Source organism: Anser cygnoides, chromosome 4, assembly GCF_040182565.1.
Source record: "Anser cygnoides isolate HZ-2024a breed goose chromosome 4, Taihu_goose_T2T_genome, whole genome shotgun sequence".
In the NCBI taxonomy this organism is placed as follows: domain Eukaryota; kingdom Metazoa; phylum Chordata; class Aves; order Anseriformes; family Anatidae; genus Anser; species Anser cygnoides.
Genome location: NC_089876.1, coordinates 72955975 through 72968859, shown reverse-complemented (window position 1 = coordinate 72968859; position 12885 = coordinate 72955975). Strand labels below are relative to the sequence as shown.

The window sequence follows — 12885 nt, the reverse complement described above, 5'->3', positions numbered from 1 at the left end:
GCGGCAAGATGCGGCCTTCTAAAGCAGCTTCAAGAAGCAGCGTGTGGGCTGGTGACTGAGTACTGCCTGCACGAGGAGCTGACCAGGGGGAGATGCTTGTGTCTCAGGGGATGAGACTTGGGAAAAACCATTAAAGTTTTGCTTTAGGAAATCGTTTACCTCCTCAGCAGAAGGCAGCCCCCTGATTTGACTCGAGGGCAACCAGCAAAGCGCTACGACCGCAGAAAGCCCACACTAAGAGGCCAGGTGTCAAGGTGTCATTGATAAATCAACCGGACACTGTCTCAGGGAACTGAATCTTTTTCACAGAGATGTGAATGCTGCTGTAGACAGGGCACTTACGGCACCCACCCTGATTCCTCAGGCCATTCGGCTGGCTGGACAGCTATGCAGACGGTCAGCAGTCTCAGTACCAAGGGGGCTCAAAGACCAACTTTCTATACCCCTTCTATGACAGGAATACAGCTTTGTTTTTAATGCTGATGATCTTGCTACTATCTGTAGTCTTACCTAACCCTCTGCTGCATCCAGTCCTCTGTCTTGTATCAAATACTTAGGCTGCAACTTCCTCTGATGGGCACAGTCTCTTGATTATCCCAGTTTCCAAAAAGTATTATAAGAACCTTCTGACCAAACAAAGTCCTGATACCCTGGCTGAGATATCCAGGCACTTTACTGCATCAAGGATAGACTGTATGAATACAATTCTTGGCCACTAGTGTCCAATTTATGCGTCCAAGAGCTGCACAATATTCCTTAGATATGGATGAAACAAATTTAACTGAATTTAAGTGGTTTGCATATTATATATTGACTAAGTGTTGTTATTGCACTGTTTGGAACATTGTATAAAACCAGATAACTGTGTAGCTATCATGTAAACAACTAAAAGGCTTGGCTTCTACAGTATTATTCATGGTGCAGTGTTGCAAAAATCTATAGAAGTGGATCCAAGAGTGCAACGATATTATATTCAATATTGTTATTTTAAAAGCTATGATTATATAATAAGACTGAATTAAAAGACAGTGTTAAAAGGAGAAGAATGATGTTTGTAAGCTTAGCAAAAACAAGCAAACAAACTCTTACCTCCCAATTACAAATACACAATGCTTAGCAAAGATGCTAATACATTCTTTCTTCTGTTTCCCATAGTAATTCAGCTGATGTTTTCTACTATTGCTAATTTAGTGATAGTTGATATTTCTGGTCAAATAATGCCTACTTTTCTAGCATAGAATAAACTAGACTCTTTGGCCATATCTAGACACTCAACTAATAAACTGTTTTCTGCAGTGCTTGCTATGGAAACACCTTCTATCCTTTTTTTTTTTTTAGGTGCCTCTGAGCCTGTTGGAGTATGAGTAATAGACAAACTTCACAGTTGGTGAATAAACTGCTGGAGGGAGGTAAAGGTAAGGAATTGGAAAAAATCTGCTGTAAATTTTTTTTCCCATGTGGACTGTTGTTATATTTTGGCTTAACTCGTGAGAATTTTGTTACTTGTTTTAGTAGGGTCAAACATCGAATAAATATAGAACATAAATTTGAAAGGAGTAATAGTCTGAGAATGAGAATTCATGTTTTTCTTATCACCTCTCAAACGGCTCTTTCCAATGGTCTAGGAAGATTCTCTCATTCTGATTCCATTTCGGCCAGCCATAAAATAAGTAAATCAGAATGATATTGTTTAATAGCTTTCTAAGAACATTCATGATTAATCACTGATAAGTACTAAATATTACTGTGAAAATATGTGTTGGCATGCATACGGTATACTTAGTTTTTTGCTAATGCAATGCTTGTACTGCTGAGGCTTGGAAAAAATACTGCATTATTGTGTACTCTTAACTTAAAAATGGTTTAGTTTTCTAAGACTCAGACATGCCTTACAGAGGACAGATCTAGAGGCAACACAGTATTGCTGTGCAATGAAAACCAGAATTTTAAATCTCTGTAAGCTGATCTAAACAATCAGTTTTCAAGCAACGAGTTAAAGCCTCTGGTCTCAATTTCATGACGCTGCTTGGGAACCAGCTTAGTAGCTGGTATTTGCATTTGGTAGGATCTAGCACAAAGAAAAGTGAAAGACTGTGCTACGATGCTGCCTGGCTGCATGAATCAGGGTGACCTTCATAAAATGATTAGCCAGTACTGTGCCACTATCAACACCAGTTGTGTTCTAGGATTCTGCTGTTTTTCCATATGGTACTGAGAAAGGTTATGCCATTTTCCGAAGAAAAAAGAATTTGATTTGTTTCCAGTATGTTTAATTGTTAAGTGACTGGTTTTCAGCTGCTTTGAATCCTGAAATTATTCTTGTCTCCTGAAAGATATATGTAACTGTACAATTAAGTAGTTTCTTATTTTTCGTACATAGCCTTCCTTCTGAAAGAGGTCTGTACATCCTTATACGATGGGCAGCTGAGTATACAGAATTTATTGCACATGTAAGTTCTTTTTAACTCAGGTGGTATAATGTTCATGGTTTGAGTGTTAACGCTGGGATCAAGACAGATTTGGATCTATGTGAAAGGCCATACAAGTGAAATACATCAAGGAGTCTTGCCATCAATACAGTAAGACTGAGTAGATAACAAAGAAATGTATGGCTTGGGAAATGAGAAAAGGATCCAGTAAATTTCCTGCAGAAAAGGAAGATAAGCAGCTGTCAGCTTTATAGAACATGTTGGCATTTTTAGTTTCTTTCCAATTCCATAGCTGTTTATATCATGAAGTGTGATTGGTGAGAACATGAACTCATGCTGGAGGTTTCATGTAGAAACAAAGGTCTGAATGGGCACAAATAGTAATTGCTCTGAGATTCCCTGAAGAGGTCTCCAAGCTCTACCATTAATATGAATTTTTTGGAAGGGCAGAATGGGAAATTTTCCATTTCCCTTTTAAGGTACATGGAGAGCTTATTTCACTTTAAAAGCTTTCAGAATATTTGGATGCTTTGAACAGCAAGGAGGAGTTATTTCGTAATGGGTAAGAGCTTAATCCAGTCTCAGCTGAAGTCAATCTGAATGTCTCCCTCTGGTCTGTATGAATCAGGCTCTAAATATCTCAGCTTTTTGCCTCCTCTTATAATTATTGCTTTTATAGTACGATTACAGTAGGTGCTATAGTGTGCTTAATGTTGAATAAAGGAAAATAGTTCGTCAACCAGTAAATTCAGAACTGAAGTGTGTAGTAACTATCTGTGGAAAGATCACTGAGATTAAGACAGCACTCGTATCATAAACAATAATAAAAATACTGTGAGGTTATCATCTGCAAAGGAAATATTGCTGTTTTAATGTAGCATCAGTTTCCATTAGAATTCTTGACTAGAATGCATCTGGTTGGCCTGATTTATCATCTACAAAAACTGCACTGGTGTGTGGTGTATAAAAGTAGGCTACAGAGCTGGCTACAGCCAGGCTTTTGTTTCTCCTGTGGATCTTGCAAGAACACAATCCTAATTCCCAAACTGTGGGCTCAGTCTCCCTTTCCCCAAGCACTCAGCCTGTCACACGAGTCAAGTCAACAGAGTTTTCCTAGATTTGTGGGAAAGAAGCCAGCAGAGCTGACGCGTGTATTAGCCATCAGGCTGCTCACGAAGTGATCACAAGCTGCAACTGGGATATGCTGTTCTTTATCTTAATATCCTAACTGCCAGAGCTGATGGTAGCAAATCACTTTTAGGCTTTATCTGCAGCTGAATTAACCATTATGCTCTGAATTACAACATTGCTTTCTGTAGCAAGAACCATGCTATGTTAAACAACCTTTCACAAACAATAGGGATGAGATCTGAATGCTGCATGTGGAACCAAGATGCAGGGGGAACTCAGAAGACTTTTGGAGGTATGCCCTATAAATCTGTAACACCTGTACATCTGTAACAGCCCCAAATGAACAAACTTACTGAAGAAGCAGCACTAGTGAAAATGGCATGGGGTTTTGGAAAGGAGAAAAGTAGAAAGGTAGCTATGATTTATTTCATGGAGAAAGAGTGGCAAAGCACCTAGAAAGATGGGTCTTATGGGCTGACTGGACAATGCCTAAGAATTTAGCTTTGCTTGTAAGCAAAAAAAGTAACTGGTGGTTAGAAGGAATGAGTAGGCTAGGATCTTCGCACCTAGTAATGTAGTTCAGGCATAATTCTGTTCCTGAGCAAGGCTATGGAATCCACTGTCTGGGGATACAGAAGTACAAGTGACTGTGTTCAGTACATGATGTAGATAAAGTGGGAGAGAAAGCAGGATGGAGAACGGAGAGATCACATCTCCATTTCTTTGCTTGGAACTTTCTGTTATGACTAAAATTTGGGGGATGAGGTGTATGTGGCATTATTAGATAAAGCAGGCAGAGCACTTACAGGCTGTACAGGAACACGCAGTAATGTATCTGTTCTTAAATCGTAGGACAGCACTGAACAGTTTGCATACTGTGATTGCTCCTGACTTAAAATCTTTTTGGCTGCCTCAATTGTTTCTTTCATCTCTGCATATAAGAGGAAGGCTGGGAGACTAGAAGCCTCACCAGTACTAACAAAGCTTCCTTCTACTCTGCTTTGTAATTATGTTTTCCCGTATTCTTGGCGTTCAGAAGCTCACATAAAGCAGATCTCTTCACAACATAAATGCTTTAAAAAAGGCGCTCTCAAGACTGCTTGGAATAAATTTGACCTATGTTCCGTCTTTAACTGTTTACAAAATGCATTTAATTACCTGTGTTTTCTTCCCTGCTCAAACAGCTTATTCAGTATAATTTTAGGGGGCTAACACTGTCCACGTGTACCTCAAATTTAATGGAGAAGAGAATCTGTCATTAAGACAACAGTTTTCCATTTCACGTTTTCTGTGAGGAGGTGCATCTATTCAGAAAGGTCTCTGGTCAGCACATGCCTAATTCCCGTTTTTCTTTGTGGAAGGCTACTAAACCTCTTCTAGCACTGGGATTTAGCAATGAATTACCTTTTCTGCAGCAGGAACATTGCAGGAGTAGTTCCTTATGTGGTTATGTGGAAATGGCCTTGCCTTCATGAAGAAACTCAGGCATCTGTGAACTCTGAGAAACCAGTGCCATTTTCATTTTATCAAGAGAAAAGTATCAGGGAATTGTCCTCCTCTGGAAGGGCACTTTTTTGGGTGCCCATACGAAAAACAGCCCACAGCTTCCATCCTGCTCTGTGAAGACTTTCCTCTAAAATAAAGACCTGATTAGCTCCTTTTCACAGAAAGTGTCACTGAACAAAATGATATATGCTTGCTTGGATGAAATACAGGATAACTGGGGCTTTCAATAAATAGGAATGCTGTTATGAGCTATTCTATGTGGGCTTGATTTCAGAATTTCAGCCTAACAGTGATTTAGGACTTAAGGACCTTCTTCATTACTGCATGCATTGTAGAAGTTGTAGGGTGGTAGACGTGAAAAATCACTTGTGTATATTGTAAAATAGAGTTCCTGAGGTATTCCACGTTTCTATGAGAGCCCCATTTATCAGAGGGGTAACACAAGCTTTTGTCTCAGTTGAGAAGAAAAAGACTATCTGTACATAACAATATCTGTGATTAGAAATATTGTCCTCTACACCTTGTATTTGTTATCCTTTAAAGCTCTTTGTTATGCAAAAATCATTTCTATATAAGTAAGTAAGTCATAAATGAGAATACACTCAATTTTATAATAATAAACACATTGAAAGTATTCATCTTATGTAAGATCCCAGGATAGGTTAACTACAGAATCATTACTCTTAAAGATAACAAACAAAACAAAGCAAAATGGGGTGGATGTAATAAATAAGCACTGTAAATAGCCTCTTCCACTTAAATCTAGGATGCTAATCTTGATTTTTGTGACGTCTTATTACACTTTACTCATTATTCTCATTTAAATACACAGGGAAGGTAGCAACTGTCCTTCTACAGGAGCACAGCAACACATGGCATACAGAACACATCACTGTGCACTGTAGATTTTAACAGCATCTGCTTTGTTCCATGGAGGAGCATAACGAGGCTTTCACAAGTACAGCAAAGAGCATCACAAGTACAGCTTTCCCCTACTGTGTAAATCCTGAACTGTAAAAGTCAGCATCAGCAGTCCCCAATACCTGATTCTTCAAAACCAGTATTCATGTGGCTTTACTGTATTTCATGAAACATGTGGATTGAACAAGAATGATATGAATAGTTATGTAGCTTTTACTAATATGAAATAAACCAGTGCCACCTGGGACTGAGGTTTACATCATATATGACCCTGAAATAAAATTTAGTAAGTAAATTGTTATGGAAAACTCAACAGCTTCTTCTTGAAGTTTCCATGGGGAAGCAGGTGTTCAGTTGATTGGTCACCTTAAATAAAACCCTAAATGAAAGAATTAAACATTATCATCCTCAAGCAGTAGTTGTCTGTAAATGGAAATGCCAGCATGAAAAATCTTATTAACATCCCTGAGGTCAAAGACAAAGTAATTTAAAACAACATAAAATGCGAATTTCCAAACTAGCTTGAAAAATGTATTAAGGAAGAGCCTACTAAAATTTTATTTTTTTAAACAGACAGTAATTCACAATAGTAAAAACTTTTAGTAAATGCAAAATATACCACAAAGAAAAATCTCTTGCCATGTGACATAAGACACTAAATCTGAAGATACTAAAGTTCTTATGCAATTTCACTTCCCAACTGCAGACATCCATAGGCTTCTAATAGCTTCATATGAATATAAAGACATGGAGTCACAAGCGCATTTCAATTTGCTAATGCCTGACACTGCAATATTTATTGTGGCCAAGAAATCCCTAAAAAGTAACCAACCCCAAATCCAGACTATCAAAAATATCAGTATGTAATCTTGGCGCAAGTGATTGGCCACTTCAGAATTTTGAGAAATCAGCAACATAGTTTAGGCATCCCTCTCACCCACATATGTAGCTCTGCACATCTTTGAGACTGGTTAAGATATAAATATTCCCTTCTACCTACTCCCCTATGACTCTATTTGAGAATAATTAGCCATTCAGGACACTGTATACGTAGCACCTGGTCTTTGAAAAACTAGTTCATTATGTTTAAAAAAAGACAAAACAAACCACTGAAGCCCACAAATCTCTTCTAATATTATGTCCAATTGTACCACGATATTTTAACAGTTTTTTATTCTTTCTGTCACAAAAGCATAATGCAAGTGTGATGCACAAGTGTCCATGCAATCAGAATAGCCACGTGTGGCAAATAAAAGTCAAGAAAAGTGGAAAATGACCCCCAGTACTCAATGTACCAAAACATTCCCTTCCCTTCTACAAGAGCATCTACAAAAGATGGCATATTTCAACACTTACGGCTATCGTAGCATATATTGCCCAGGGCACGTCCTGTTTGAAGCAATACTTCCTGGTCTTTGCAGTTTAACAGCTGCACCAAAGGAGGGATCAACCCAGCATCCACACATGGGTTCCGCATAAATTCTGCAAAAAAAGAAAAAGCCTATTAAAGAAAGCCTGCTATTTTCAGTTTCCTCCATTCTAGTTACACTAGCATCGCAACCGGGCCTTTTGTAAGAATAAACATATGCATGGACAAACAATGTAAGTTTGCATGCAGGTTTTTAGAGAACAAGCCCAAGGTCAGGATTTGGGCTTATGTTATAATTTGTTATTATTTGTTAATTTAGAAGGAATTAAGAGTATTTAATTGACTTTCATGGAAACTAATTTAACAGAGATTAGACTGAGAAAGTTTTTAGAATCATAAAGAAATGCTGAAAAGAACAAGTGATTTCACAATCTTTTTCTCCACTTGAACAAACATGAACTACTGAATTACACAAGAGATGACTTAAAACTAGTACTCATACTCCCAAAATAAGCAGCGCTTTTTAACCTTCTGTTTCCATAATTAGAACTCCTAAAAAGCTTTTGCTTTAGGAAAAACAAAACAGAAGTAAACAAAGCCAAGTAACAGGGTCTTTATTTGGAAGGTAAGGAATGAGAAGTACAAGAGGGATTATGTGAGCCCTGTACCTTTCCACAGTCTAACTGATCCCCACCATGGGAGGAAAGTTAGAGGACCCATCCACTGGGAAACTCTCTACTTTTCTGTCCTTTTTTCCTGCTATGTCCCTTGGTGATAGGGAACCAAAGTATTTCTCTTACATCTGTGCAAGTAGGTGGAGAATTATCCTGGTGCCAGAGAGATAAAGCACTGGTCTCCAGGAGGATCTGTAGTTAGGCACTGCGCTGTTCATTTCACGAGGGAAGTTTACAGAGGCAGCCACCGAGACACCACTAGTGTGAACTTGATAGTTTACTATGGGGCACCATCAGAGATCAGATTTTTTTTTTTTTTTTAAACTCTTGGTCTGTGAGAGGAAATGGTAACTTGTTCTAGAGGTAGAGGTCTCAGTCTGTGCTGTTGTATGTTTGGGGTCTTTCTCATGTGGTGAGAAAGGGTAAGAAACCTTTTCTCCAAACACCCTCTTATTTGGAGTGAACAGAAGCTTTCAGTCTCTCATTCAGCAAAAAAAAAAAAATTAAAAAAAAAATAATTAGGCAATATGCTGAGCAAGCCTGTATTTATCAAGGTCATGTAAGGATAAGAAGTAAAAGAAGTGGTGCCATACATAGCAAAACTGATCTGTTAGCAACAAAAATGTGTTAACTGCAACTATATTTGCACAGAAGAAATAGCAGAAAAGGAAAGTAACCAATAACAGAGACATTCAGAAGGTTTCCACTAACCTGGAGGGGAAGCAGATCCTTTGAAGAAAACACTGAAGAATCACTTAAAAGGTTAGGAGGAGGAGCACTGAAGGACAGAGTACCATAAACCAGTGGAGGACAAGATTTCAACAGAGACATTTAATTGTGTTGTGGTATTATAGACTGCAAAGATGTTTTTCTCATTCCTAAATCTAGCAAAGAAGAAGAGACTAAAGACCTCAGAAGAGTATTTAAAAGGTGGGGAGAGAAACTCCAGGTAGCAAATGCATCTGAGCCTTCCATAGGCCCATAGTTGAAAGAGAAATGGCTGCAGCTGGTGAGAGTAGAGTGACTCAAGTGTTTTTTGCCTGTTTGGATTTTTAAGATACAAAAGACTAACATACAGTATTAGGAGAAGGAAGAGTCATGTGAGCTAGAGAGGTGAAATTGAGCAAGGGCACAAAGTGATGAAAAGGAAGAAACGAAATATGATAAAACCAAGCAGGCAAGTTAGAGGGATTTTACATGGCAAGATGGGATGGGAGACCACATGAGGGGAATGGGAAAGGAAAACAAGGAGTGGGGAAGAAAAAGATGTTCTTTTATTGGTAAAGTCCAGATTCAGAGTCAGAGGCACTACTCCCAGCTCTGCCAGAGCTGCATGGCAAGACCACAGGGAAATAATTTCAATTGCCTGTGTTTAATGCCTACTATCTGTATGATGTCAACAATGCAAATTTCTCAAAGTGCCCTGAAGCTTGTTGAAAAAAGATGCAATATAAACATGAAACAGTTGCATTCTTATGTAAGAGGACAAAGAAAATCATAGAATTCAAATGAGGTGTTCCCTACTATCCTGCTTAAGCAACTATTTCAACAGAGATAGAACCCAAAGAGGAACACCCAGCTCATCTCAGTCCTGAAAGTGGTAGGCACTTCTGAATACTTTCACGTTAACCTTAGCTGCCAGAGGTCCTAGTTGTGCCTACTAATTAACTCCAAGAAAAAGACAAAAGCTATTTTGCATGATGAACCAGGTAAAATGCCAGCTGTTCTGAAGAGCGTACTCATAACAGCAATTTAAAACCTGGCAGGGAGAAGGGAAAAATTAAAAACTATTCAGAGGTTTCATTTATTAATTCAGAGTGAAAGATACTGGCTAAAATGCTCTATAGAGAATCTTTCAGGAAACAATGCATCGTAATCAGTGAAACTATTGTGAACATTGCTTTTATTCCTAGCTCCTACTTCAGAAGGGAGGATTAAAAGAACTTGAAGATGCTCAGTCAACTGGAATAGTCTAAATATACTTATGCATTTATTAAGTATGGAGGAACATGTGACAGGGCTGCATGAATCTCCATCATTCTGAAACATTTCTAAGTTTAAATTTCCGTGTTTACATTTTTACAGGTTATTTATCTAAAAACTTATAAACTAACAAAGTGTATCTTCTTATCTTGGTAATGTTGTTGAACATTCGTGTGTATATGTGTATATATATATATCATTGTCTCAAAATCAGAGAATTGGTGGAAGAGATTACAGAGAGGCTATCAGTAAGAAGCTGTAGTATTGTGATTCCATGGAAAAGGTGGGAAAGGAATGTGGAAACAATCAGCAATAATGTAGGCCCTTCTCTGAAGAGACACCAGCATGACAATTTACACAGGGAGACAGATTCAGCTGCCAGGACTGCTTGCGCACAGCAGGTAAGGGGCATCCTTCTTTTCTCCCCCTGGACCCCAGGGAAGGAAAGTGCAAAACGCTATCAGTGCTTCTTTGGCTGGTAGAGCAGCAAGTCAAGGAGTGAGGAAAGTCAGCCACAAACCTCCTCTGCCCTCCTTGCAGGGTTTGCCCATATCCCCTGCCTGCAAAAATTAGGCCATTCTTGTGTGCTTAAGGTATGCAGGGTACCGGGTGAGCTCTAAGATAATTATTTCTAAAGAAAAAATAAGTAGTTTTAGATTATCTTCCACATTATATGACTGTATGTTTATAATACATATGAAAATGGACCACTGATTCTCATTTGGGATCTTGTGTTCTTACTCTAACACTTACAGTGCTCTTCAGGTGGGAATTACTGTTTTTGGTGTGGTGTCAACGGCCACATAATGATAATAATGTTATCACCAATCTCAGACCAAAGTAACTATCTGCTATCCCTTAACCACATTTATACATACATCTGTTATAACTATGCGTAACATAGTAATGTAATCATGCACATCTTTTTTTCCATATGCATTTCTTAAAGCTAATGGCATGCTATTTCTGTCCGATAACATACACTAGTGATTGTCTTGAAAACTAAATAGCATGAAAGTAAGGACTGAAAATATTCCAGCAGCCAAATGCTGTTTTAATTGTACTGAAAAGCAGAGAAATAAAATTTGACACAACAAAAACAAAAAGAGTGAAAAGGAGAGATATGAAAAAGATGTCTAATCTACAAAATGAAAACATAAATGAAGTAAAACATACTGACAAGTGAGGTGAAAAACTGAAGATGTTCCAGCAGAAAAGTTCTTGTAGAAAACCTCACCATTTCTGGCTACTTCTGCTATGATGTTAGCTACTTTTGCTGTGCAGGAAGATTGTGGCGTCAACAGACTCGCGAACACCTGAAGAACTCCACTTTTCTGGATTTTTTCACTCGTCTCCGTATCTGAAAAACACATCACACAAAAATGACTTGTGCATCAGCTTGCACGGGGGAAGGAAAGAAGAAAGAAAGGAAAGGTATATCTTCTCAAAGGTAATACTCAAAGTGATTGTTTTCCCATATAGGAAGCAGACGGCTACTTCATGTTTGTTTCATATGATGTGTTCATACATCTTTACAATTTGCCATTCAGAATCAATTAATCTTTACAGGGTGACTGTGTGTTATATAAATAAATATGCATACATACTCATGCATACATAGAGCAACTACTGCAGAGACTGGCAGAAAGACTAAAGGCTATGGAGTGATATGCAGCAGCCTTAAGTACCGTGTAAAAAATGCAGGAATGGTACTCTGAAGTGACTAGTTATGGCAAACATTCAAAGAATGATGGGGAAATCCTAACAGCTGAGGGCAGAGTATAATGCAGCATAGGAGTCAGAAATTGGAGAAGGAGGAGAGCTAAACAGATCCTAGTCTAGACTCCTCTTATGCTCAGCTTGCTTATCTTCTATGTTACTCTGCTAGCCTACAGTAGCTCCGGTATAGTCCCCGTGGAAAGGAAGGGAAAAATAAGAGTCCTTGTAATAGAGATTGAAGATTTCAGGACAAGGCTTTTCCTCTTTCTGCCTGTTACGCTGAAGGAATTGTGCAGCTGCTCTGTAATAAGGCCCCACCCAGCACTGCTGGCCTAATGTTCTGTACAAACTGAAAATGAACACTGAACATGAGCATTAACTGCAATTAAACATAAGGTACTAGATGCTAAAATGTATTTTGCTAATGCTTTCAAATAACAGCATATTTGAGCTGAATATGAGTGTGATATGCATAAAACATGCACAAAACCCCTCACACCACTTAAAATAAAAGCTTTAAGGTAAGTGCAAGTTAAAATAAAAAAAAACCAAAATGCTAGAGCTTGCCAGTAACAGCAAGAAACCGATGTAGACTATTCCTGTAGCTGGCTGTCAGGCATTTCAGTGTTGAGAAGGCTGACCTCTCAGCATTGCTTTCTGCAGCTTCTCCAAAGCACCCTTACTGTGGTGCTATCAAGAGCTAACAAGACAGTCAGACTGGGCAGCAACAGTAGTAATCAATGGCTTTGCTTTTATACAGAATCTTTCAAATCAGGGAGTAAAGGGAGGGATAGATGCTCTTAAACAGCAAAGCAGGGGCCTTAAACTAATCCAATAGTTTTTTTTCAATAAAATGTTCTCTGCTTTCCCCCTAGACAAGTCAATATTTTTTGTTTTTTTTTTGTTTTTTTTTTTTTTTTTGTGCACCACAACCAGGTAATCTTCTAGAGTAGCAATTTGCAACCATTTTTTAGCTGAGCTTCACCTGTGAATAGCTAACAACATGTCACTGGGCACACCGCCTCCTCTCTCCTCACCCTCCTCCTCCCACCCCCTACTCTCAGGGCTGCAATCGCCTTTTTGACTCGTGGCAGCTCCAAGCCAACCCATGCTCCGAGCGCTGGGGACAGCTGCCCGAGCTGACCCTGAGCAG

The 12885-nt window shown here is 38.7% G+C and overlaps 1 protein-coding gene across 9 annotated transcripts in view; it reads right to left on the bottom strand.

Annotated features, from left to right (window-relative positions):
- RAP1GDS1 (Rap1 GTPase-GDP dissociation stimulator 1) overlaps positions 1 to 12885 on the bottom strand; it is a 97378-nt gene that overhangs the window by 35702 nt on the left and 48791 nt on the right. For 5 of the 9 annotated variants that reach the window (XM_048054724.2, XM_048054725.2, XM_048054723.2 and 2 more), the window contains exons 3-4: positions 11251 to 11373; positions 7344 to 7469 (exon numbers count right to left, since the gene is read on the bottom strand). In XM_048054724.2, the coding sequence (XP_047910681.1) occupies positions 7344 to 7469; positions 11251 to 11373 (249 nt within the window). Of the gene's footprint in view, positions 1 to 7343; positions 7470 to 8741; positions 9208 to 11189; positions 11374 to 12885 lie in introns of those variants that run through there. The other 4 variants (XM_013201073.3, XM_066996394.1, XM_013201075.3 and 1 more) reach the window with 3 other exon arrangements.